The 26473-nt window shown below is 33.4% G+C and overlaps 1 protein-coding gene across 1 annotated transcript in view; it reads right to left on the bottom strand.

Moving 5' to 3' along the window:
• Positions 1-2705: 2705 nt before the first annotated feature.
• The window catches only part of LOC140434382 (uncharacterized), a 340257-nt gene continuing 316489 nt past the window's right edge, over positions 2706-26473 (bottom strand). The window contains exons 10-11 of the mRNA XM_072522574.1: positions 6885-7136; positions 2706-3273 (exon numbers count right to left, since the gene is read on the bottom strand). Coding sequence (XP_072378675.1) covers positions 3008-3273; positions 6885-7136 — 518 coding nt within the window. The 3' untranslated portion in view covers positions 2706-3007. The remainder of the gene's footprint in view (positions 3274-6884; positions 7137-26473) is intronic.

Below are 26473 nucleotides of genomic sequence, written 5' to 3'. Positions count from 1 at the left end.
GTTTAGTCTTTGTGATTTTACAAATCTGACAATATCTGCTCTCTGTATTAGTTCATCCAGCTCGTGGTTCATTTTAATTCTCCACGAACTATCGCTGCATTGGGTTGGTCCAAATATCTTCCTTAGTATTTTGCGCTCAAATATTCTCAGTTGATTTTCATCAGTGGTTGAGAGGGTCCACGTTTCACATCCATATGTGACCATTGGTCTAAGCTCTCAGCTTAGACTCACGATTCAGTAACTTACTTTTAATTAAGTCTTTGTATGCATAAAAGTACTTATTACCGCTAAGAATCCGTGCTTGTATTTCTTGACTGATGTTGTTGTTGTCATTTATTATTGAGCCTAGGTAGGGAAAAGTGGAGGCATATTTGTAGGTATGGTTGTCTACCTTCAGATTCTCATGTTCATTCGATTTTGTGCACTCCATATATTTTGTTTTGCTTTCATTTATATATAGACCAAACGTAGCAGCTTCTCGTTTCAGTTCTATAACTTTTTCGCTTAATACCCTTTTGTTGCGGCTTATTATGGCAACATCATCCGCATATGCGCATATTTGCATAGATCTTGTATAATTTACAGCCGTTTATATCCAGTTTTCTAACAACAGCTTCTAAAGTTAGATTAAAAAGTGTTGTTGATAAGGCATCCCCTTGTCTAACTCCATTTTCAATATCAAAGGCATGCGTCATATCTCCATCTATTTTCACCATAGCTTTGGAACCCTCCAGAGTCATTCGTATAAGTTTAACCAACTTATTGGGTATCCCTAACATAGATAGTTGCTTTAACATCTTTTGTCGATCTACTCCATCAAACGCCTGTTTGAAATCGATATACAAGTTGTAAATAGGTATGTTATATTCAACACATTTTTCATGTATACCTCTTAACATATGTATTTGGTCTTTAGTTGACCTCTTTGGTCTGAAGTCACATTGGTATTCACCAATAATCTCCTCCGAAAACGATTCCAGGCGGCTATATATAATTCCTGATAATATCTTGTAGATGACATTTAAAACTGTTGTGCCCCTATAATTTTTGCAGAGTCGTTTGTCCCCCCCCCTTTGTACATAGGAAGTATGATTCCCACTTTCCAATCTTCTGGGATGACTTCTAGTGTCCATATGCGGTCGATTAGTTTATGGATACGCCTCCATAGCGCATGTCCACCATTCTTTATCAGTTCTGCAGTTATTCCATCTGTGCCAGGTGCTTTTGTTATTTTTTAGATGTTTTATGACGTTTATCGTTTCTTCCAATGTTGGTTGCTCAACTAGTTGTTCTGCTGTGTGGTGAATTATCTCTTCATCTTCGTTTTGTTCTTTTTCTGGGTTTAACAGCTCTTGAAAATGCTCCTTCCACCTTTTCATTATTTCCTCTTTCTCGCTGATAATTGCCCCATTTTTGTCCTTGCAAACTGTTGATCTTGTTATGTATCCTTGGGTGCATTGCTTGATTTCCTTGTAAAATTTTCTAGCCTCTCTTCTGTTACTATAATCTGTAATTTGTTGTATTTTTCTATTCAACATTTCTCTCTTTTTCCTTCTGCATATTTTCTTTGCATCTTTTCTGAGTTCTTCATATGCCTCAGCATGTTACTATATGAAAAAAGTAATACAACATCAGTATACAAGCATGGCTTTAAAAACTCCCTTTGAATTTGTAGATATACTACAACTACGAGAAAAATCCGAAGAGTTAGACCTAAAATGAACACTTGCAAAACGAACTGTTTCTGAAAACCCAAGGAATAAATCCTCAACACAATAATACACATATTCACATACTTATTGCAAATAATAAGAAGCTTACTTACACAATAAGTAATAATTCCAGTTGTGATATATAAAGTAAAAACTAAGACACACAAAAAACTATTAATAAACTCAACAACGCATGGAAAGAACAACGCATCATCGTGCATCATCGTGCGAGTCAGAATAACAAATCAATTTTTCTATGATAGACAAAAATTGGAAGACTGTGCAAACAGTGGTATAATCAGAAGAAAAATGAAGAAAGATGTGGCTAGAATGGGATTAGAAAAAAACCTAGATCCACTTTAATATGAAGATCGCCTACGAGAAACGGCTCGTCTATACTGGTCAGCGCGCCACCAAATGGCTAACATGCCAAGGGTGGGCGTTGGCTAGTAAGTAAGTAAGTAAGTACTTTAATATGATGGAATGATGCTATCCGAAAGATATGCACTGAAAGTTTTGAATAAAAAGTTAGTGGTTACTTTATTATTTGAGACGTAGAAGATATATTGATTTTTCTTATCTCTTCTTCTTAGGGTGCCTGTTCGTTCCGAAAGTTGGCGATCATTCTGGCTATGATGACTTTGTTGGTTGCTATACGGAATAGCTGTGTTGAGGTCTTTCCATACCATGCTCTCAGATTAGAAGGTATCGACATAGCTCGCAACAAAGGCAAAAAAATATAATAAAATATGTGTATAAGATGGAAGGCAACCGTATATACATCCATCAATCTTATACACATATTTTATTATATTTTTTTCCTTTGTTGCGAGCTATGCCGATACCTTCTACCTTTATTTTACTTTTAACTCGCATTAACCTTTTTCTTATACATATATATATATATATATATATATATATATATATATATATACATATATATATATATATATATATATATATATATATATATATATATATATACATATATAAAGAAAAAGCTTTTCCTGCGCTTTGTGTAGGACTTATCATTTTTGCTATTAAAGTAAAGAGTTAAGTGATGTATAAACAATTCTGTCTTAGGTATAGATATTTAAGAACAATCTAGAAAATACATTTTTTGAGCCATTATATACTTACCAACGGTTTAACTGTGGAAAAACTAACATATTTCAACGTTTCTAGATTATTCTCAATCCGAAACATAATACAAAAGAAAGAAAAATACTGTAACACAAATTTATCATTACGTATTAATGTATGTTACAAATACTTTACTGATATAAATATTTATTTTATGTCATTTTATACTTTGAAAAATCAAATTGCAAGTAATTGGGCAACTTGTTGCTTTTCTTCTGTTCGATCAATTTGTTCTTGGCTTTTTCCTTGAATTCATACAGATCTCGCAGACTGGTGTCATCTAGATTTGACTCCAATACTTTTCTGATGAAGTTATGTCCTTGGATCGCTGTTGCTGTTGGGCTCATGCTTTCTCGGGCCGCCGCCAGGAGTTCTGGATGTTCATTGAGGGTGTCTGATAGTGATGCTATAAGAACATCTGCAAACAATGTTGGCATTAGTTTATTGATTATAAGAATATAATAATATAAAAGTTTGACAAGTAAACCCTTTGACGATGACATCCATATACGATTATAGAAATCATAATCATTTAATTATATTTATATACGACGTTGTCGTATAGATTTCATGTGTCGCAAGTCTCCAGGTGGCGTATAGGGAATCCCCTTCTAGATATGAGCGATGCCGAGGAAAAAAATACTCACCGCAGATCAATACTATTAAAGCTCTATCGTGTGGAATAGAGTGGATAAATACGGACGGCGTTGGAGAAAATGCTGGCGGTTTGAGATGGAACTATGTGTAATTCCGCGTGCTTTGGTCTTCTAATAACTTTGGTCTTTGTTGAGTGGACTGTATTATTTTGAGTGTCTATGTAGTACATAAAGAATACGAGTAACTTGCTACAAACTTTTATTCCTCTACGTACTATAGGTAACAGAAACAGGTACAATATGTACGAAACAGGTATAATATACGTTGTTACACAAGGTTATTGGTTTCGCAATGGCTGTAACAAAATTCGTCTTCTTGCTGAACACTTGAGAGAGAGAGACACACGCTCTGAGAATCACTAATACCAAAATTACAAATTTGGTTATTGAAACACCATGTTTCCTCCGCGAGAGTATCTAACAGAATTCCTTGTATTTCCTAATGCCGATGTGAACTAAGGGAACTGGTCTTTTTTTTACAGATTTTAATTATCGATCGTGTTTTATTGTTGTAAGGAATATTTCAGTCGTCTAGGTATAGAGGATGAAGTGAATTTTATAAAAACAAAAGGAAAGATTCTATTTTTTTTCTTCGAAAATTACAGGGTTGTAAACAAAATCAGTTTTATAAACAATATACCGAAGAACCATATACATTTTAGGTTAAGATAGAAAACACCATTAAAAATTACCGGTTTTTCTTAAAGCGAGTTGGAGTGACGAACCAAGCCTTTGGTCTGTGTGAAAAAGTGTTTTAAGAAACCCAATAAAGATTTCAGAACTCCGAAAATGCGTATCTGCGTTTTATAGTGGAGTAGATTAAGGTGAAAAATCCAACAAAAATGTTTCAATTACGATTAATTAGGAAAGGAGAAAACTTATCAAAACATGGCAAAAGATAGACGAAAGAATTTTATGAACAATACAAGAAGTAGCCATATCATAATCTAAGTCAGAGGTTCCCAAACTGTTTTCTCTCGTAGATCCCTTGTCATGTTTTTCAATTTTAGATAGAACCCCTGCTATCCACATTGAAAGATATAGATTTCTAACAGTAGTGACACATTTTTACACATTTAATAATTAAATTTAAATAAAAATATAGTAACCATTTAATGGGAGTGATGAACTTGATGGTTTAGTTATAAACTATCAACATTTGGAATTAATTTAGTTAGGTTTTATATTAAACCTCCTCGGTTAATGATCCAGATGGTTCAGTTTGTTACTTTTTTTTTGTTATGGAAACTGCGCTGAAACTTCTTTCTTTGTTACAGAATAAGTGTCTTTTTGAAGCCAGAATTGTTGATATCCGTTTCTAAACTGTACCTTTAAGTTCTTCGTTAGTGCTTATTCCAATCAATTTTTCTTGAATTGTAACATCCGTTTCCTCAATGTCACAAAAAAATTGCGAGTCAGTGCAGTATTAGCAGCGTCAAAATATCCTGAAATCTAGTTTCAAAACCTGAATAGACGGCCTTCAAATGTTGTACATAGATTGTAACATGGTCTTCCTGGTAGATTGATTACCTGGAATAAATTGAAGAACTTGGAAAATTCGTACCGTCCAATGTTTTGCTTCATCACTTGAATACTGGCAAGCGACGCTGTACTATGTTTTTATCAAATTTAAACTGCCACCTTGCAACTGCAAATTTACCTTAATAAATTTAGTAAATAAATATGTTAAATAAGCAATGTCTGTTTTTCTCTTTAACAAATCTTCTTTCAAATTTTTATCTGTACTATCGAGAAACTCTAAAGCAGGTTCAAATAGTGTAAAAAACCTTGTCAGGCATAAGCCTTTCGACAGCGAGCGTACATTAGTGTAAAGAAGTAATTGGTGGAAGTATCGCCATTTTTTCACACAACTGCGCAAATAACCGCGTAATCAACGCATTGTTTCGGATTCGGTTTACTGCATCAACGACAAATTGCAGAGATTCATGCAATTATAAATTCAAATTTTTAAAAACTAAATGTCTCTGGATGAAGCAGTGCAGAAAACGATCATATGCTAATAATAATGCTTCATTACCAGGTAAAATTGAGTCGTCTAGCTGCATAGAGAAATGGGTCGTTTGCAAATAATTACACAAGCTTTCAACATCATAGCTCATTCTATGAATACACCTTTAAACTGTGTTGTTAATTAAAGAAATGGTTTTAATGATATCAGATGCAGGTTTGTGTTTAAAACCATTTCAATGGCTGGCAAAATTAACTGTTCTCCGATAGTGTGCGGTTTTCCGGATTTTGTTATAAGCAACAAGAGATTGTAAGACGCTCGCAACGCAAACCATTATCGTGTCTTTGTGACGTCGAAGCGAACATTTTGTCCAGCGTGGGTCTCTTCTGAAGTTTCTCTTTAAGTTTTTGAACATATTTCATATCTTTATCTGTTTTATCAGGGTGACATTTTATCAGGTGATCTTCCAGCTTAGATGGCTTCACAGCGTGATTGCTAAAAACTTCATTGCATAAAAGGCACAAACGCATTTGCTTATACGACAATGATTGATGATTGAAATTTCTTGCCATTGACCTCCATTTTCATTTTATATACCTTACATTTTTTTCTCGCCCACGTAGACCACTTGTAGGTTTTCATCGACCTCTTCGGGTAGATATAGACCATTTTGGGAATCACTGATCTAAGTTATCATAGTCTCTAAACTAAGACACAGTTTCGCCCAGACAGATAAGTCTACGTTACTGCGAAGAAGAATTTTTTAAAAAAGTTGACGACACTTAGTTCGAATAAACAAAAAAAGTAAATAAGGATCTTATGGGATTTCAAGACAGAACTGGAAACAGAATAAATACTGAAGTACGCTGGTTGAGTAGTAGGTTAAATGAAATATTCTCCATGGCAAAATAACAAAAATAACACAATTAAATAACAATTTAGAAGAATTCTGCAAGTATCAAATTGATATAGGTAACTCATATTTACTTAAATTCAATCACTTATGTGACCAAAAAGTTTATGTTAAATATTGTTAAATAATTTGAAATATTTTGCTATTTTACAGTTATCAACATTTAACGACACCTCCGACCCATTAACGTGTGGAAAATTAATTTGTTTTAATAACTATTTGATAATTTCCAACAGCAATCTGTTGGATAAGTATTTGAATTTGACATTACTATTCTTTGAGAATGTTGCAGCCATAATTAAAGTTGGAAATAAGTACTAAATGCATGTTGTTTAAAAAAAGTGTTTAATTTTATATGTTTATCTGACAAGTTCTTTACTATTGCCGTTGACATATTTTTTTAAATAAGATTATTGATACTTTTACCAAACTCCAAATATATAGCAAAAATCAAAGCAAATTATTATTTATTATCGTCATTTAAAGCTTACCAAGTACTTTCTTTTCTAAAGCTCGTGATATGTGTCCCTGCTCGGCTTCTGCTTCTAGGAAACTAGTGAATTTCTGTAGAGCTTGTTGAGCTTCGGCGCTTCCTCTTGTCAAGCTTTGTGTAAACATAACTTTAGCAAGTTGGTAGATAACTTCTTCCAGGGAATACTCAGTGTACAGAAAATCAGCAACTCGAAGTCGTTCTAGGAGTTCATCATAATCTTCTTCTGATGTTTTTTCTGATCTGGTGGTATCTGAAAAAATAAATTCTATTGAATACATATTTTTATGTCATGATATAAAGTAAGTATAAGGATAATTGAGTTAAGCGAGGAAGTGACATTCACTATCGAGTAATTGGAATAAACTACCATCTTCTCTTCTTCATGTGCCATATCGGAATTATCCGAAATTGATGATCATCATTGCGAAGGCTTCTCGATCTTCTGCCACATGGAAGAATTGTCCTGAATTTGATATCTGATATCTACGATAAGCTACTATATCAGATAAAGATTATGAAAAGAAGAATTTGACAGGTAGTGAAAAAGGAGCTTATGATGTCTTAGGCAAGGAAAAGAAAAGTAGAAGGTTACCACAATGGAATCAGCAGGGGAAAAATACAGCAATTGAAAAGAAACGGGTATATCACAAGTACTTGTAAAACTAGACAAAGGACAATAAATAAATATACAGGGCACCTTATACATATACTTGGTGGCTTAAAGAAAATTTGTACCCTCCTAAAAGTTGGCAGTGTAATTGGCGGGTGTATGGGGAAAGGAATATATGTCGAAAATGCGCAAAATGAGCTAAGTACACCATACCTTCCAAAAATGGATAATATACCTAGAGAAAAAGAGATATAAGTCATACTACATAAATTTACGTGTGATTTGATGTATGCAAAATGAAATAACTGACCAAAAATGACATTTTTAAAGTAATACGGTCTTATGTATACTTGTAGGACAAAATAAATGAAATATTTTGTGAATAGAGGTATATGTTCAAAACTGATCAAAAGCGTTTCAATTTTTTTCTGATTTGTGCTTAAGTTAACAGATATAAAACAACATTTATCATATAATTTTGAACAATAATTTAATGACAACAGCAAGATGTCGACTTATCTCGCTTTTTACAAGATTTGGTAAGAACAAAATTTTAACGATATTCGCGACAAACAGCTTATGCGCACTTATGCTTTTTTTTACACTTTTAAGCGGTTTTTATAAAGTTAAATACTTTTGCATGTAGCACGTGTCGTTAGCATCTATTTTTTACATTCTACCGATTTTAAGCAGTTTGCTGGTATCAATAATTGTAAGTAAGATGGTAAGGGATATATCTAGCAAACCTCTAGGAAAATGTAAACAGGATTTTGCAAAAATAGTGTAAACGACGAAAAGAGGCAAATTTTGTTTAACGATTATTGAAAAATGCAAAGTTTTAATAAAAGAGTTGCATTTATTGCAACTTTAATAACCACAGAACCCCAACAATGTTCAAGACGCAAAATAGTCAAAAAGAATCAAAACAGAAGAACAGCCTTGTCACCCATGCTTTTCATTTACCTATTACTGATGACGAATCCTTAAAATATGCAAGCAATGCTTTTTAGAAACTCTCGACAAAACTAGTCGTTTTATTACAAATGTCATTATGAACAAAGTAACCTCACTTTCTAGAATTTGTGATGACGATAGAGGGGACTTGGCAACATCAAACAAACTTTCAGAGTCAGATAGGAAATTGGTACAGCAACATATTACAAGTCAATACCTTCTTATCAAAGACCCGATTGTAGAAAATATGCAGATCTGAGACATCTTCCTTCAACTCATACGCTTTCTGGACTTTATCAGGAATATAAAAAATGGATACATGTTGATAAACGACCTGTTTCACGATTTATTTACAAACGCTTTTTTTATTCGTTAAACGAAATTAAAATGCCCAATAAAGACACATGCGCCACATGTGATTGATATATGTTAATTAGAGCTGCTGAGGCAGGAGAAAGCTTAAAAAGCCTGAAAAAAGAATTAGCTGAACACCAGTAAGCTCAAATGGCTTATAATGCAAAAAAGGCAGACAATTAATTACTTTTAGATTGTTTTAAACAACGTGTAAGATTCCAATTTATTTGTGGTTAGGATTTTATGTAAATAGATCGATCTTAATTTAATAAAAATACATTGTGAACTATGGATACTACTCATCATGTATCTAAAAATATGTTAAGTATATACACAGATAACACTTTCTTTGTTTTCCACTCAAGTCACTGAGTTTTTTGCTCATTTTTTTGGGTAAGTGTTTTATTATTTTTATACTTAGTGTCCACCTGTTCATTGTTTGTTTCTCTTGTTTGTTTGTAGTTTACTCTGATTATGTCAATAATCATTGACGAAAGCTTAGACTATTAATTAAAAAGCACATCTAACGATGCACCCGAGTTTTGCTTCCTCAGGGATAAAAGAGTATCTTCCAGCATCATCTCCTTTTCACTGAATATTACTAGTACCCGTTATCATCATATTTTTGGTTATATATATATATATATATATATATATATATATATATATATATATATATATATATATATATATATATTTATATTGCTATGGATCAGTTTATCGATCAGAAATAGAATAAAGAGTTTTTTTATTAATTTAATATACCGCGGGCATATAAGTTAAAATACAACCCTGTACTTATTTGTAATAGTTAGAATAAGAGAAGACATTGTTCCGTGACGGTACCCGGACGAGTTTTTCCTTGAAAGACTGAGTGAATAGTCAAAGGACAATGGAACCCGTATAATTTTATAGATTTAAGAATAAACTTGTAATTGTATTTTGCGGTGGGCATTTTTCGAAAGTAAATAAGAATTAGATTTAGATATGAGATAACAAGAATTTGGAAACTTATTTCTGTTGAAAAAGACAAAATTGTTAATGGTTTCTGAAAAGTAATTTGAGTGAAAGTAGTTTATTTGTTTTAAATATTATGTTGGAAATTTTCTAAATCGAAAATTAGTGGGAAAGATGAATGCTTATGATTGGTTAAAAAGGAATGATGGGGAATGAGAGAGTTGAGAAGGTTGTCTGGGAAGATTGAAAAGATTATTATGTTACCGGCAGACCAGAAGAGAAGACGTGTTTTCGTGTAGTCAATCTGAGTACCAGTGTTTTCGTTTGTTAGTGAAAAAGGTGGAAGCTGAGAGCAGATCAAAATCGAGAAGATTAATACCTCTTTTGTGTCTGCATAGTCCACGAGATATAATTGAGAAAGAAAGGAGAATTTGTGAATAAAGAGTACCGGTCAAAAGAGGCTTGGGCTTGTGTTTTCGGAGGAGTAGTTTGCTGGTATGCGGTTTGGATCGATGCTGAGAACGGGAAAGATTTGATGGTAGCCGGACATAATCAATCAAGGAAGGAACTGTGGTTTGATCGAGAGGAGACATCATTGGTGTAAAAAAAATAAAGGTCAGTCAAATAATTTGAATGAAAGAAAATTTTAAGATATTCTAAAGATAAAATCAAATATAAGCATACGAACTAAGATTCCAAGTTTCAAAGAGTTATTTTTTTTGTGAATAAATTATATTTTTATATGGACATTTTTTATAGTAGATATTATTATAAAACAGATCAATAGATAGTTTGTAATTAAAATTAAATTTAGAGTATAGGAGTTTGTTGGGAAAGATAATTGCCCACAAAAGTTATTTATTAATATTCATCGTATTGCTTATTGAAAATAAATAATAATTTGTGTGCATATTTATGTTGTTTTAATGTTAGTTCCGTTTCCTGTTCTATCCCGATTATGAGCAACTAGGAGATACTGAACCCACTAGAAGAGATATATAAAGTAAACTGATTAAAGTAAAATTAAAAAGGCACCCTGAGACATTTTAATAGTAATTGATTTGTATGACCCTGCATAAATTAGTGAATTAATTAAATAATTGGATTAATTAAATTAGTGTTAATTAATAATAAAACATCATAAGGCAGATCACAACAATATATATATGGAAGGATCCATGTTAACACATGACATATGTAAGAAACTGGAGCCTTCGATATGCGTTCCTAGGGGAGTATGCTGCGGATTTTGTAGAATCCCAAACATAGAAGTACTAAACCAACTCGGCAAAAGGAGTTTGGGTCATCGCAAAATTACTTTACTGAATAATTTACGCAATAACCCGGAATAACGCGATATGATAATAATTAACCTTTTAAGTAATCGTAATATTTTCTGTTCTTTTCCGTCTATTAGAACTCGGGTTTTCATTTCTATAAATTTTAATTCCATTATTTGAAATATTAGCTTATCTGTATTTATATTATTTAGTTCTTTATTTTTATGTCTTCTTATAATTTATATAAAATAAAGATGGAGTTTATTGTGGATATATTTTCGTGTCAAATGACACAAATATCACTTTTGTTATTTTTATTGCACATAAAATTTATTCTGAATGTATTTTAACGATCCGTTCAGTAAAATGGCAATAAAGACTTACAAATTTATATACATGCAATGTGAGAACGTTATAATATAGTTAAAATACCCTTAGAGAAAATTTACCACAGTGAAATATGAAATGTCCATAAAAGTCAAAATGATAATGATCATAATATTTTATTAATTTGATATTAAATTTTCTGATAATTTGTAGAAAACATTTCGTATTTCCTGTATGAACATTTTACTTAGAGGAAATATGAGAGATGATTGTTTAAATACCGTTTTTCTGCTAATATAATATAACATTATTACCGGCGAAATACTCGTTACTGTGCTAATTAGGAATATATTGTTTTTTATTTGGATTTATAGTGCCAACTTTGTTTTTGTATAACGACAAAAAAATGTTTTCTAGGGAAAAAGATTAAAACTCATAATAGAAGGAAAAATCACTTTATATTTCATTACTTCCTGAACATAGTTTCACTTTACTTTAAAAGTCATTAAACTATCCTATATAATATAATTATTTACAGAATAACTAAAAAATATCTAGAAGAAATAAAGTCAAAAATTTGAGCTGCTAATACGATACGTACATCCTGACATTTGACAACTGACATTCAAAATTGCCGGTCGCTTTAAGCTTTATTTCTGAGATAACGGTTCATTCTACACAAAATGTGCCAATGACTAGAGCTGAATTTTTACGGATATTAAAAATAGATATGCTAAAAAAAGACATACGGATATTCAGTAAGGTCTAATATAACTGATGAAAAACTGAAATAACTAACTACATAAAATCCAAAAGAAGGCCTTGTCAAAGTAAAACATTGTAAACCTACATCAAATAACAAATGTAGTTCTAAAATACGGTGCTAGTTTCCTTGTATAACTATACATTTTGATACAAAGCTACACAATAGTAGCTGATGACAGAATACAACACTAATCGTACTACTGATCGGAGAGAAGGATCGTACTACTGTTCTTCAAGAAATGAGAGAAACAATCCTAACGTTTATCACAGAATAAATTTACTGAATAAAATCCTTTACAACAAGAATAATGTCAACAAAAATGTCAATATCTGTCTGATTGATTTAGGTTTTGGTAGAGTAAAAATTAGATGTGCTGTACATTTATAATATGACAGAGGTCATTACGTTTAATCAAGAAAATAGAGACTTTTTTAAAAGTAATATAAAAATGAAAAAGAATAGAGCAATTATGAGCAGCCTTTTTGATATCAGGAAATTTCTAAATAACCAAAAACTCAATCTGCAAATCCAATATCGTATGGTATAATATTATATCCACTTTATTTTTTTATGGTGCAGAAGCTTGGACTGTTAATGTTGACTTGATGAGAAAGCTGGAAGCTTCTAAGAAAAATTTTTAAAGTCTACTTCAGGTATTAGCAAGAAGCGTTACTACCTGACTTGACAATGGCAAGTGAGACCGTGCCGAAACGTCGTCAAAATAATGGTTTTTCTCAAACCAAAATTATTCAACGGCGACTCAAACCTGGAAAATCACAGAAGCATATATATATATATATATATATATATATATATATATATATATATATTTATATATATATATATATTTATATATATATATATATATATATATATTTATACATATATATATATATATATATATATATATATATATATATATATATATATATACATATACATATATTAGTAATTGAATAAAAAGAAATAGAGATAAAAGTTTGTTGTGACATATAAAAGTGTCTGAAAAAAATGAAAAGAAAACTATTATTTAGTACGAAGAATTATCATTAAGTATTCAACAGTCGTAATTTTTTTCTCTCGTTTGAAATTATTTTTCGCTCTGTAAGTAATATAAATATTATTATCAGATGTCGCTATTTGCGTCCATACGAAGCCATGTTAGAGTTGCTTCCCAAGACAGGAAAGATTTATTTTCACGTTCAGAGCGTCTGTGAATATCCGTCTCTGATGATCTCTATTAGGGTGAAATACGTATAAGTGGATATACTGACGCACTATACGTGAAATCAAATCTTAACTGTCTTTTTCCTTTCATAAATATTATTGTAAATATCATGTACGAATAAATAAAGTATGGTGATGTTAAGGTAAAGATGAAGACACGGGAAATAAAACAAAACAGAAATCTACTAGTAGACACAGTTGATAATTTAGTAGCAACACGACCTGGGTCGACTTTATGGATATTAAGTTATACAATAAATTAAAAAGCACAATCCGTTTTTCATTTGGAAAAGTGAACATGGAAAATCAGACGGGTTAAAGCAGCGGCAGCGCGATATCACAATCGAATGAGGCTAAAACCGACTTAAAAATAGGTAGAAAATACGAGGCGTGTTTTTTAAGTAAGTACCGTTTTGAAATTAAAAGAAGACGTGCAAAGATATGGCAATAATTTTATTTTTACATGAAAGCCTGTACCTTAATCTACTTTTCTACATAATTTCCGTGAATATTGAGGCACTTGTCATAACGTGGCACCAGTTTTTGAATACCCTCCTGATAAAATTCTGCCGCCTGACTTGTTAACCACTGCATCACAAATGTTTTGACTTCGTTATCGTCTTGAAGACGCTGACCGCCCAGGTGTTTCTTCAAGTGCTGGAACAAATGGTAGTCGCTGGGCGCCAGATCAGGGCTGTATGGAGGATGATCTAGAGTTTCCCATTTAAATGATTTGATGAGATCTTTGGTCTGATTAGCCACATGTGGACGGGCATTGTCATGCAGCAAAACGACACCCTTACTCAACTTGCCACGTCTTTTGTTCTGGATTGCACCACGCAGATTTTTCAATGTCTCACAATAAGACGCTGCATTGATTGTTTTATTACGAGGCAGAAACTCCACTAGCAATACTCCTTTTCTGTCCCAAAAAACTGTGCACATGATTTTCCGGGCAGTAATTGTTTGCTTAAACTTCACTCTTTTGGGTGATGATGAATGTCGCCATTCCATGGATTGTTGTTTCGATTCTGGTGTGACCTAGGCCACCCACGTTTCGTCACCAGTAACAATTTGGTCTGAAAAATCTTCACCTTCACTGTGGTACCGCTCAAGGAAAGTCAATGCACTGCCTAAACGTTGGGTTTTGTGCAAATCCGTCAACATTTTTGGAACCCAACGTGAACACAATTTCCGGTAATTCAAGTTCTCGGTAACAATGCGATACAAAACACTACGAGAATACTGAGGAAAGCAGTCGGACAATGATGAAATTGTAAAGCGTCTGTTTTCTCTCACCTTTTCGTCCACTTTCTGCACCAAATTTTCATTAACGACCGAAGGACGCTCACTCCGTTCTTCATCATGCACATTTGTGCGGCCATCTTTAAATGCTCTCACCCATTTCCTTACTATTCCATCACTCATAATGTTTTGTCTGTAAACTTCAACGATCTCACGATAAATATCGATCGGTTTTACGCCTTTAGCACTAAGAAATCGTATAACAGCCCGTACTTCACAATCAGCGTGACTCACGATTGTTGGAGGCATCTTAAACACTGGAGTAAATAAGTATACAATGAAGAATCAGACTGTAATGGCGTCAGTGCGTAGAAAAGAGATGTAGGTAACCAGCGCTCATGCGCGGAACGCCGACCGTAGCGCTGCGGCGGCGGAATCGCAAAACGGTACCTACTTAAAAAACATGCCTCGTAGGAGGAAGAATAGTATCTTAATATTTTCCTCCCGTATATCGAAAAAGAGTTCTAAAATATTTTGTGTTTAAGGCATGGACGATGCTAAGTCTTCTCTAATCTTTAAAAGGAATAAAACATTACGGTTCCATTAGAATTTAACAATAATAAATAAATGGTTTACTTGAAATAAAACTTATATTTTATTAGTAATTGTCTGATAGAATAACCTACTTCAAAGTATTGAAAAAACAGTAAGTGCTTTGCTATTCCAATTGCAAAAGTTTGTATCTACAGTTTAATAGATCAATATAAATGCAATTATCTTGAGACTGCTCAGGCCTTTGCAAAAGAAAGGTAATTATTATCCACTGTAATTTACAGGTGCCTTAAAGATAAATTCAATAAAATATCCCTTGGAACACCGTCAAGTTTTTAAATTGGATTACAAGTCTTTCGATGGTTTGTTTTACTCTCAACGTTTGTATTTTCTCGGTAACGCCTACGTACTTTATAACGCTAAAGCTCAAAGAAGGCGTATAAAATACAGAGAAATGAAAAGTATGAATGGAATTTATAAATAGAATTGTTATCTGGAGTGCCAGCACGAGAAATTAATTTTTAACTCTTATTGCTTATATTTGTTTTTAATAACACCTTTTCAGAACGAATAATACTAATAATGTCAGAATCCGTACAGTCTCTACGTGGTTCTCTTATCCATATATTTTTGTTAGTTGATACGTTGCCAGAAGAATAACCAAATAATCATATTAGTCATGTATATATATATATATATATATATATATATATATATATATATATATATATATATATATATATATATATATATATATATAATAACGAATTTATTACGGCTGTCGCCGCTTCTCCGCCCCCAATTTCCATCTTTTTCTGTCATATGCAGTTGCCTCTTCTAAGTCTCTTGCCGCCATTGCTTCATCAATATCGTTGCGCCAACTTCTCTGTGGTCGTCCTCTCGTTCTTCTTTCAGAAGGGATCCATTCCAGTACTCTTCTAGGCCATCTGTACTCTGGCATTCTTTTAACATGTCCGAACCAGATTATTGTTTTCTTTCTATGTCATCATTGATATTTCGCTCCATTTTCATTTCGTTTCTTATTTGTTCGTTTCTAACTCTTTCCAGTTTCGATCTACCGCAGCTTCGTCTCATAAGTTTGTTTCTATTAGCTTTGGTGACGTCCCATACGTCCGAACCGTGAAGTGTAATACTTTGGAGTATACTACCGTAAATGTGTTTTTTTGGTTTCTCGTCGAATTGTTTTTTTGCCAGAGAAGAGAGTTTAAGGCACGAGTCGCTGCTCTGCCCTTGTTTATTCTTTCCCTGATTTCATCTGCGCTATTTCTTTTCTTGTTGAAAATGACCCCCAAATATTTGCAGGATTGCACGCCTTTGATTTTGTCGTCTTCCAAGACTAGGTCACATATTTCATCTGTTCCTACTGAGAGATATTCACATTTTGTCATATTCATGTTTAGACCTGCCACCTCATATTCTTCTTGCAGTTTTATTACCATATAGCTAAGATCGTAGCTGTCTTCGGCAATTGCTACCTGGTCATCCGCAAAGAAAAGTGTATATAGCTTGTTTTCTTCCACCGTTATTCCCATGTTTCTACATTTTTTTACCCATTTCACTAAGGAGCTGTCCAAAGAGATTTTAAATAAGGTGGGTGACAGACAGCAGCCTTGTCTTAGTCCCTTTGTTGTTTGAAAAGCAGAGGTGATTTCTTGTCCCATTTTAATTCTTGCAAAGTTTTGTTCGTAATATTTTTGGGTGGCGTTAATAAGAATTGGGTTTATTTTCAAGTTACCCATTTCTATCCATAGTTGGGAAATCGGTACACTGTCATATGCTTTTTCCAAATTTATTAAAGCTATATGAGTTTCTCTATTTCTCTGCACTCGTTTTTCCATTGCAATTTTTAATGTGAAAATATTATCCATAGTGGAGCGTCCGGCCCTAAATCCCGTATTAGTCATGTACACTTTATAAATTTTTAATAACCAATTTAAAAGAGTACGACAAATATTTTGTAAATTATTATTATTGTTCTGAATTGATCAGATTTTCTTGTGGCATTTTAATAAAATTTACTATTTTTATTGGAAATAAGCCACAATTTTACTTTAAAATAATTTTATTTGATGTTTTCTACTTTCCAAATCGTTCTCAAAATACAAAACATTAATAAATTAAGTAAATCTTGTTTTTGTTATTTGGTAAAAAATTCTTCTAATAATTTAATTTTATCTTATTAATATTGAAAATTCAGACGTATATTATATATTTTAAAGTGGATGCGTTTAAAATGATATTGTTAATTTTTGAGTTGCGTTCCTGGGATGGCTTTATTTATTCGAAGATAGTTCATAATCGTAGCATGTGATTTGTCTTTAAAAAGACGACCGTATGCAATGATGACAGTAAAATTCCAGTTAGTGATCCCATAGTAAATCCTAAGTAAAATGTACTAGCTACTAATCTACATACCAGGTAATAGTGATATTTTACTTCCATTGATTTCCTATTTTGATACGGGTAACCAGATCTTAATGTATTCTGCCGAGGAATTTGCAACCCAATTGGTTTGATTTAACATAATTAGAGCTGCTTCTTTGACTATTCTCTTTTTATCACTTGTTTCTTTCAGGACTATACTTGAATCTTTCCATTGAACCCTATGTTTATTTTCCCATGCGTGCTTACATATTTTGAGATTTATAAAATTCTCTATTTTTGATATAAAATTGATCTTCTCTTATTCTAACATTTAAATGTCCTGATGTTTCACCTAAATAAAAATGTTCGCATTTATAAGGTATTTTATAAATACAATTCTTTGTTTTTTCTTTGTTCATTTTTAGGTTTAGGTAATTGTGCTATTTTGAATGTTGTTGAAATTTTGAATTTATTTCCTACCGTTTTAAGTTTTTCCGATATTTCTTTATGTATGGCATTGTTATTTTTCTCGTATTATTTCTTGTTAATGTTATAGAATCCTGCTTTAAGTTGTTCTGTTCTATTCTGTCTATTCTTGAAAATTCCTTATTCATAAACGACAAAGGATAATCATTTCTTAATAAAACAAATGTTTAGCAAGCTTCTGAAACTACTTTCTTGTGACATTTCTAATTTAAATTTTATGTTTATATAGAATTAAGCCACAGTTATTGGTTGTAACGAAAATCACATTTTTGACTAAATAATGTTCGCGGTTTCGACTTCCACTCCGGAATTCGTTCCAAAAAAAGAATATTATAAAAAATTCTGGGAAAATGTATAACCAAAGGTATTTATTATTAGGTTATGTCATTTCAAAATTGACATACTTGGCTTCGATCTTTTCGGCAGCAGCATGTAAACGGCTGAAAAAATTTTGAGGCTGAGGGTATAACCCTAGGAATATCAAATTCCTAGGACATATGACTCTGTGTCTCCTTCTCTACTTCAGATTTTGGTGTCGAAATCCAATACGAGCATTTGTGGCATGTAGACTGAAAGCGGATTGCTTTAGGGTATCTGTATTTGATTTGTTCTTATTCATTTATAATTTTAACATACAATATATATTCATCCTCCTACGTCATAGATCATACTAACATCCTAATAGGACCTCGATATAACTATCATGATATACCACAAGGTTCAGCTTTATCGTCAATTTTATTCAATCTGTACAGTATCGATAAACATAATATTAAAATGAATAACATTCCATTTAAAATCGTACAGCATGCGAACGATTTTTGTGTCTATACAGAAAACAAGGAATATGAAAATAGTTTACAAAACATTAGTGAAGTATATCGTTTTATTTTTCTGTAGTTCCCAGAGTTGTCGTTCCATCGTTTTCGTGGTCTTCCTACTGATCTGCTTCCTATTGGGGAACCGTCGCTTGCCGTCTTTATTACTTTATTTGTTGTCATTCGGCTTATATGGTCGTTCCATTCTACTCTTTTATTTCTTACCCAATTCTTGATGTTCTCCACCTTGCATCTACATCGTATATCTGTACTTCTAGCTCTGTCCCATAGTGTCTTACCATCAATTTTTCTAAGTGTTTTCATCTCTGCTGTTTTTTGTCCTTTCTGTGTCAGTGCGTGTTTCTGCCGCGTATGTCATTATTGGACTGATGACTGATTTGTAAATTCAGCCTTTCATTTCTTTCCCGGTATTTTTATTTCTCCATATTGTTTTATTCAGGCAGCCTGCGGTTCTGTTTGCTCTATTCACTTGATCTTCCATTTCAGTTCCGAGCTTTCCGTAGCTAGATAATGTGATGCCTAGATATTTAAACTCCATCACTTGTTCTATTAATCTGACCTTCCAGCTCCAATTTACATCTTAATAAATTTGCTGCTGTAACCGTGCATTTGGTCTTTTTTGGGGAATCAGTTCCATCACAATAAAACGATTATCTTTTTGCGGATAACTCTTCTAGGACCGACACCAGGTCGAAATAAGTATGTACTAGTCTCTATAAACCAAGGGAGCACGGAAGGAGCCTCCACGCAAGTAATATTATAAGAACAAAATGTCACTGGCGCTCCCTGGAAACGCCCCTCGGGCGGCCAATCCTTCCCCACTGGATCCGAATAAGGTAACCTGAATCAACGGCTCTTTTCAGAGCCTACACTGACAATGATGACCATAAACATTGAGGGTATTACTTGTAATAAACAGGGAATTTTGTCTGAACTGTGTAAAATCCACAAGTGTGATATATTATGTATACAAGAGACTCACCGTGACATATCAGCACATAGACCTAGCGTTGAGGGAATGCAGCTTGAACATCCAAGTGCAAAACATGTCAGAAGCGCCATCTTCGTGAGAAGAGATATTGATGTAACATCAGCTGAAAAAACATGCTACAACGACATTGAAATTCTGACCGTCGAATTAGGAGCCTGCATAGTGACATCTGTGTATAAACCACCCTGGAGAGACTTTGTTTTCTCTCCTGAAAAAAATTTCGCTTTTCAAAAAACCAGATTCATTCTCGGTGATTTTAATAGTCATAATGTTCATTGGGGCTACGCTTCAACTGATAAATATGGAAGAAAGGTTACAACCCTGATCTCACCTTCATCAGCATGTTTTTATAGGATCGTTGCGTTAGGAAGGTATATAAGCCTATACCGAAGACGCAACATAGGCCCATGGGAATAACAGTATACAGCGCCATAAAAGCTCCTAAAATCCCTTTCAAACGAAGGTTTAATTTCAAAAAAGCGAACTGGGAAAAATTTGCTGATAAATTGGAAACACAAGTGAAAAATATAGTCCCGATCCCCAAAAACTATGACGCGTTCATCAAACTTATAAAACGAATCTCATGCAAACACATACCCAGAGGATGTCAACAACATTACATATCTGGTCTGAACGATGAAGCAAAAGACATTATGACAAAGTACACAGAAGAATATAGTAAAGACCCATTTAGCGAAGTTACGGCATAGATAGAGGAGAGACTGCAGCAAACACTAAGTGCCTTCAGACAACAACGGTGGAGCGAGACTTTAAGTAAAATGGATATGACACACAGTAGTAAGCAGGCTTGGAATATGATAAAAAAACTTAATGGTGATCCCACAGAGATGAAAGAGCTATGTGCAATAATGCCAAATCAGATAGCCCACCAACTGCTTCTGAATGGCAAAACAAACAATCGTTGCAAAACGCCAAAGATTATAAGAACTCAAGACCAGGAAACAACTCTCTTGCGAAACCCATTTACCATCGAAGAGCTTAAAAATGGTATTGACTGTATGAAAAATGGAAAATCACCTGGGGTGGACGAAATCCTAACATAGCAGATAAAACACCTCGGGCAAAAAGCGAGACAATGGGTGCTCGATCTATTTAACATCTGTCGCTCTACCTACCAGATTCCATGCCTGTGGCGTAAATCACAAGTAGTAGCCCTTCTGAAACCTGGGAAAGAACCTGAACTACCGAGTAGTTACCGTCTGATATCTCTGCACAAGCAGACATCTCCGTCCCACAACAAGCAGGCTTCAGACCAAGTAAATCATGCACAGGCCAAGTGCTGAACGTAACAGAATACATAGAGGAGAGATTTAAGCAGAAAGAGATAGTGGGAGTAGCCTTGATAGACCTCACAGCGGCCTATGGTACGATAAACTACAGAACCGTGCTAACTAAGATCTATAACACTGAGCTTGACTATGACCTGGTAAATATCATTAGACCACTGTTGTATAATAGACGTTTCTACGTTGTGCTAAATGGAAAGAAGAGCAGATGGAGAACCCAAAAAAATAGCCTACCTCAAGGAAGCGTTCTGGCGTCGTCCTTATTTAACACCTACACCAACAACCAACCAATGCACCGTCAGACTGAGAGTTTTGTCTACGCTGACGACCTTGGTATAGCCGTAAAAGGGAAAACACTCACACAAGTAGAGTCGACAATGGAAGAGGCTTTAAACATGATGTCAACTTATTACAAATAAAACTCATTAAAGCCAAATCCTACTAAAATCCAAGTATGTGCATTCCATCTTAACAACCAACTGGCGCATGTTAAACTGAATGTTTCTTGGGAGGGACAATGCTTGAAGTATACTGATGGGCCCAAATATCTTAGAGTAATACTAGACCGGTTCTACGAGAAAAAACCTTCTCCGGAAACTTGTAGGGAGCAAGTGGGGTGCAAACTCCCAGGTCTTGAAGACAACAGCTGAGGCCTTATGTTTCTCAACAGGGGAATATGCTTGTCCCGTCTGGGGTAGATCTAGACACGCCCAACAAGTCACCACGGCGCTAAATGAAACATGTAGAATAATTACCGGTTGTATGAAGCCTACCCCTCTACCCCTACTGTACCGGGTAGCTGGATTCGCATCACCAGACAACCGTAGATGCACCTCACAATATGTGGAGAAGTTCAGGCAAACTTTCGATGAAAGGCACCAATTATACGGGTTTGACCAACCACCAGAAATCAGCCGACTTAAATCAAGGAAAAGGTTTATGAGAAATGTCAGCGTCGAACCACCCGAGAGATTAATCAAGTCAAATATCATCAGCAAACAACTAACGTTGATAGATGCAACAAAGGCAGTCATTTTTTCAGAATAACTAGTATGTATATATGGACGATAACAAGTCCCATTTAAAAGTATGTTTCTTATATTAATAAACTTAAAGATCTAATTTTGTATTTTTTTTATTTTCAACATTGTACAAATCTTTCACAAACTTTGTTTCCACTGTCACAAACGCATACTGAATTTAAAATAGAAAAATAAAAGTTCATTTAATTTAAAATCGTCACGATAGCAGTATAAAACTTAGATATAGAAAATAAAAATCATCAACCAACGCCGAAGCTGTCCTTCCTTAATTGCGTTTCCATCACTCGTTTAATTAACTTTTCTTCGCACCATATACTTTTTAATTTAAACAACAAGCAATAACCGCACAAAATAAATACTTGATGAAGTTTTCAGACGTGGGAGGAGATTTATTTAGTAGAGAATAAAAAAATTCAACGCATTTTATAATTTTTTTCTGGTATGATATAAAACATCTAGAAAATAGTTAATAGATGTGGTATTATCTAATTTTATAGATTATATTAGGTACATTAATATTTTTTATAAAAAATTTCTTATTTTTACTAAATTATAAATGTACATCTGGATATACGAGTAGGTTCGTATCTTGTTTGAGTTCAGAAGGTTGTAACTAGATTTTGATGATATTTTTACGAAGTCCAACTTTTAGAGCATTTCATCACTTAAAGAAAAAAGTAAATCTTGAAGAATATCGGCAAAAATTCTTGAGATTACGGAAGAAAGCAGAAAAAAATTTAAATATAGAAAGTAGTTGACGAAACTTAAAGAACAGTTAAACTTTTTTCCAATGACGCCATAACATATACCGTGATCCATTTAAGAAACTTAATCTATTTTTTTAATTGAGATATATATTTATAGTCCAGTCGTCAGAGACTTGACCTCTAAAAATCATACGTACAAGCTGAATTTTGCAAAGAATGCCAATTTTTGGATACCAAAAAGATGTAAAAAAGTTTACCTACTACTTTTACCCCAAGGCTTCCCCCGAAAACCTCCCTGAAAAAGGTGAAAACCGGAAAAAATCATTTATCAAGAATCTGTACGCCGTAGAGAAAAATGTTTTTAATAAAAAGTGTAGCTGAGATAATTTTAAACAAAAATGTTTATTAGCACTCTTTGTGTAGAATGAATAGTTAGAATCTCTTAGAAACAACGCTTGCAGCAACCGGTGATTGTCAATGTCGGGAATGCGCGCGAAATCAATTTTAAATAAAATTTATATCAACTCGACTGTAAAAATTCGATGTCCTTTTTTGATTAAATAGTCCTATCAACAAAAATCGAAATACGTTTAAAAGGTGAGAAGTGAAGCTTTCTTATAACTTTACTTTACTTAATCAGTAGACCCATTTGTACCTTTCGGTGTTGGGCCGTTTATAATACAATACCTTAAATTACAATATTTTACAATCTTCTGAGGTGTCCTAGCTCTTAACGAACTTTCTCCATTCCTTCCTATTGGATGCCATCTGTGTTGCTTCCTGCCAAGTCTTACGTCTGCGAGATGTCACTGTTCCATTGTTTAATGGGTATTTCTCTTCTGTTTTTCCCTATTGGTTTGGCGTCCCGCATTCTATTTACTTGTCTATTATTGTCCATCCGGGTTAGATATCCGAACCATGCCAATTTTTTCTCCTTGATTGAGTCGAGTATCGGTTTGATTTTAAGTCTTTCTCTTATTTCTTTATTTCTGATTCTATCAGTTCTTTTTACTCCGATCGTTCTTCTGAGGTATTTCATCTCTGCTGCCTTAATTCTGCTCTGATGTCTTTTGTTTAACATCCAATTTTCTGCTCCATATGTCACTGTAGATCTATATATTGTTTTGTATATTATCATCTTGGTCTTTGTTGATATTTCTTTGTTATTAAGGAATCCTCTATTTAGTGATTGGAAGTTTTCCTGTGTTTTCCATTCTATTGTTAAGATCGTCCTCGATGTCTCCTTTGTTGTTGGTTACTGTTCCTAAGTATTTGTATGAATTTGTCTGTATGATTTTTTGTTGGTATATCATTACTTCTATTTGATCTTCCGTCCCTTGTTTCCTTGATATTTTCATTATCTGAGTCTTCTCTTTGTTTACGTTTAAGTTGTATTTGCTTGCTTCTAGGTTCCATTTCTCTAAGTTGTATTTCAGTTTTTCTGCTGTTTCCGCAATTAATACTATGTCGTCTGCAAATATACACATCTCAGAGTTTATCATTTGCATTCTGTTCCAACCGATGCAGTATTTCTTGAATGTTTTCTTACATTCTTTCACTATCTCATCTATTACATTTATGAATAGCATTGGGCTGAGACTTCCCCCTTGTCTAACTCCTTGAGTTGTTTCAAATGGTTCTGACTGTATATTTAACATTCTTACTGTATTTGTTATTTTCATGTATATACACTTTGTTGCTTCTATCAGTTCTTCACTTACTTGCTTCTTCTTTAGGCTTTCCCATATATATATTTTCTTTTGACTGAGTTGAATGCTTTTTCCATGTCTATAAAGCTCAGATATATTTCTCTATTTTTCTTTAAGGCTTTTTCTATTACTTGTTGCATGGTGAATATATGGTCTTGTGTGTTGTGTCCTTTCCTAAACCCACTTTGTACGTCCTCTAATATATGTTCTACTTCTTTTCTGATTTTCCTTTCTATTATGGTTTCGTATACTTTTTAGAGCGGCAGTCAACAGAGTCCGCATAGTCATGATGATTTCCAACCTTCGATAGAAGATGGAGCTTAAAGAAGAAGAATACTTTTGCTGCTACACATAGTAATGATATACCTCTATAGTTCTTACAGTCTCTTATGTTTCCTTTCTTGTATATAGGTATAAATACTGCATTTGTCCATTCTCCGGGTATTACTTTTCTCTTCCATATTAGGTTATATATGTATAACAATTTTTCTTTTGCTTTTACTCCTATATATTTCATCATTTCTGATGCTACTTCATCGCTTCCAATTGTTTTCTCTTCATCGCTTCAATTCACTTTTCCAATATTTCCAATTCTTTTTCTATAGTTTCTGGATTTTCCGTGTTTCTCATGGCTACTCTCTTGATGTGGCTTTCCTCCTCCATTGTATTCGCTTGATTTCCATTCAGTATCAGCTGGAAATGATCCCTCATCTATACATTATGGTCTTATCGTCGTTTCTTGTTGTTCCTTCCTTGTTCATTATTTGTTTCAGTTTCGTTTCTTTGTTGCTTCTTAGGTTTTTCAGTGTTCTATAAAATAATTTTACGTTTTCTGTGCTGTTTTCTTCCATTTTTTTTCCGATTTTTTCCCAACTTTTCTTTTTCTCTTTCTTAACTATCTCTTTAACTTTTGTTCTTTGTCTCTTATAATTTTCATATTTTTGTTGTGTTTTGTCTTGTATGTATTCTTTCCATAATGTCTTCTTTTCTTTTATTTCTCTTTTCACTTCATCGTTCCACCAATATGTTTGTTTCCCTCTGTTGTTATTTCTTGTAGTTGTTCCACATATTGATTTAGCTGTTTTTAAATTTTCCCCATTCTATTCATTGTTTTATGTTCATTGTCCATCTCTTTCTCTAGCCCTTCTGAGTATCTTATTTTCGTTGTTTCTTCCCTTAGTTTATAAATTTTTATTATTTCTTTGTATTTTTTGTTTATGTTCTCATTTATTTTTCTTTTCATTTGCTTTTGAATGTTGTTTCTAGTAGATAGTGGATACTACCAATTTCATAACTCCTTTTCACCCTTACGTCTCTTATCCAGTTCTTTTCTGTTTTTTACACTATAGTATAGTCTATAATCGATTGTTTGTCTCTTGATTTGACTTCTCTTGTGATCTTGTGTATCCTTTTATGTTGGAAGTGTGTGTTCATAATCACCAGGTTCTTATAAAATGTTTGTATATTACATTAAATGATGCACAAAAATCGCTGAATTTAAATATTCACATTAAAAGCGATCACACGTCACGGGAAATGCTTCCACAAAAACTGTATTAGGTACAATTTGAAGCTGAAGTTGTGTCGTTTTGAGAAATGTAGTTGTGTAATTAAATAGAAGCAGTTTTAAACGTTTTAGATAGTTTGTAATGTGATATTTAAAAATTATCGTTGTTTAGGCATGTTTCAAATGCCAATGCCTGTCATTTGTTGCCAAAATCGAAAATTTAAATTTCAGGCTATAGGTTATATATTTTTTTTCACAGAAAAAGAAATAAGACCGCTGGTCAAGAAATCAAAACAGGGAAAGCTCCCGACCCCGATGGACTGCCACTGGAGGCACTGAAT

The sequence above is a fragment of the Diabrotica undecimpunctata genome, chromosome 2 (genome assembly GCF_040954645.1).
Source record: "Diabrotica undecimpunctata isolate CICGRU chromosome 2, icDiaUnde3, whole genome shotgun sequence".
NCBI classification, from domain to species: domain Eukaryota; kingdom Metazoa; phylum Arthropoda; class Insecta; order Coleoptera; family Chrysomelidae; genus Diabrotica; species Diabrotica undecimpunctata.
This window is presented reverse-complemented; position numbering and strand designations above follow the sequence as displayed.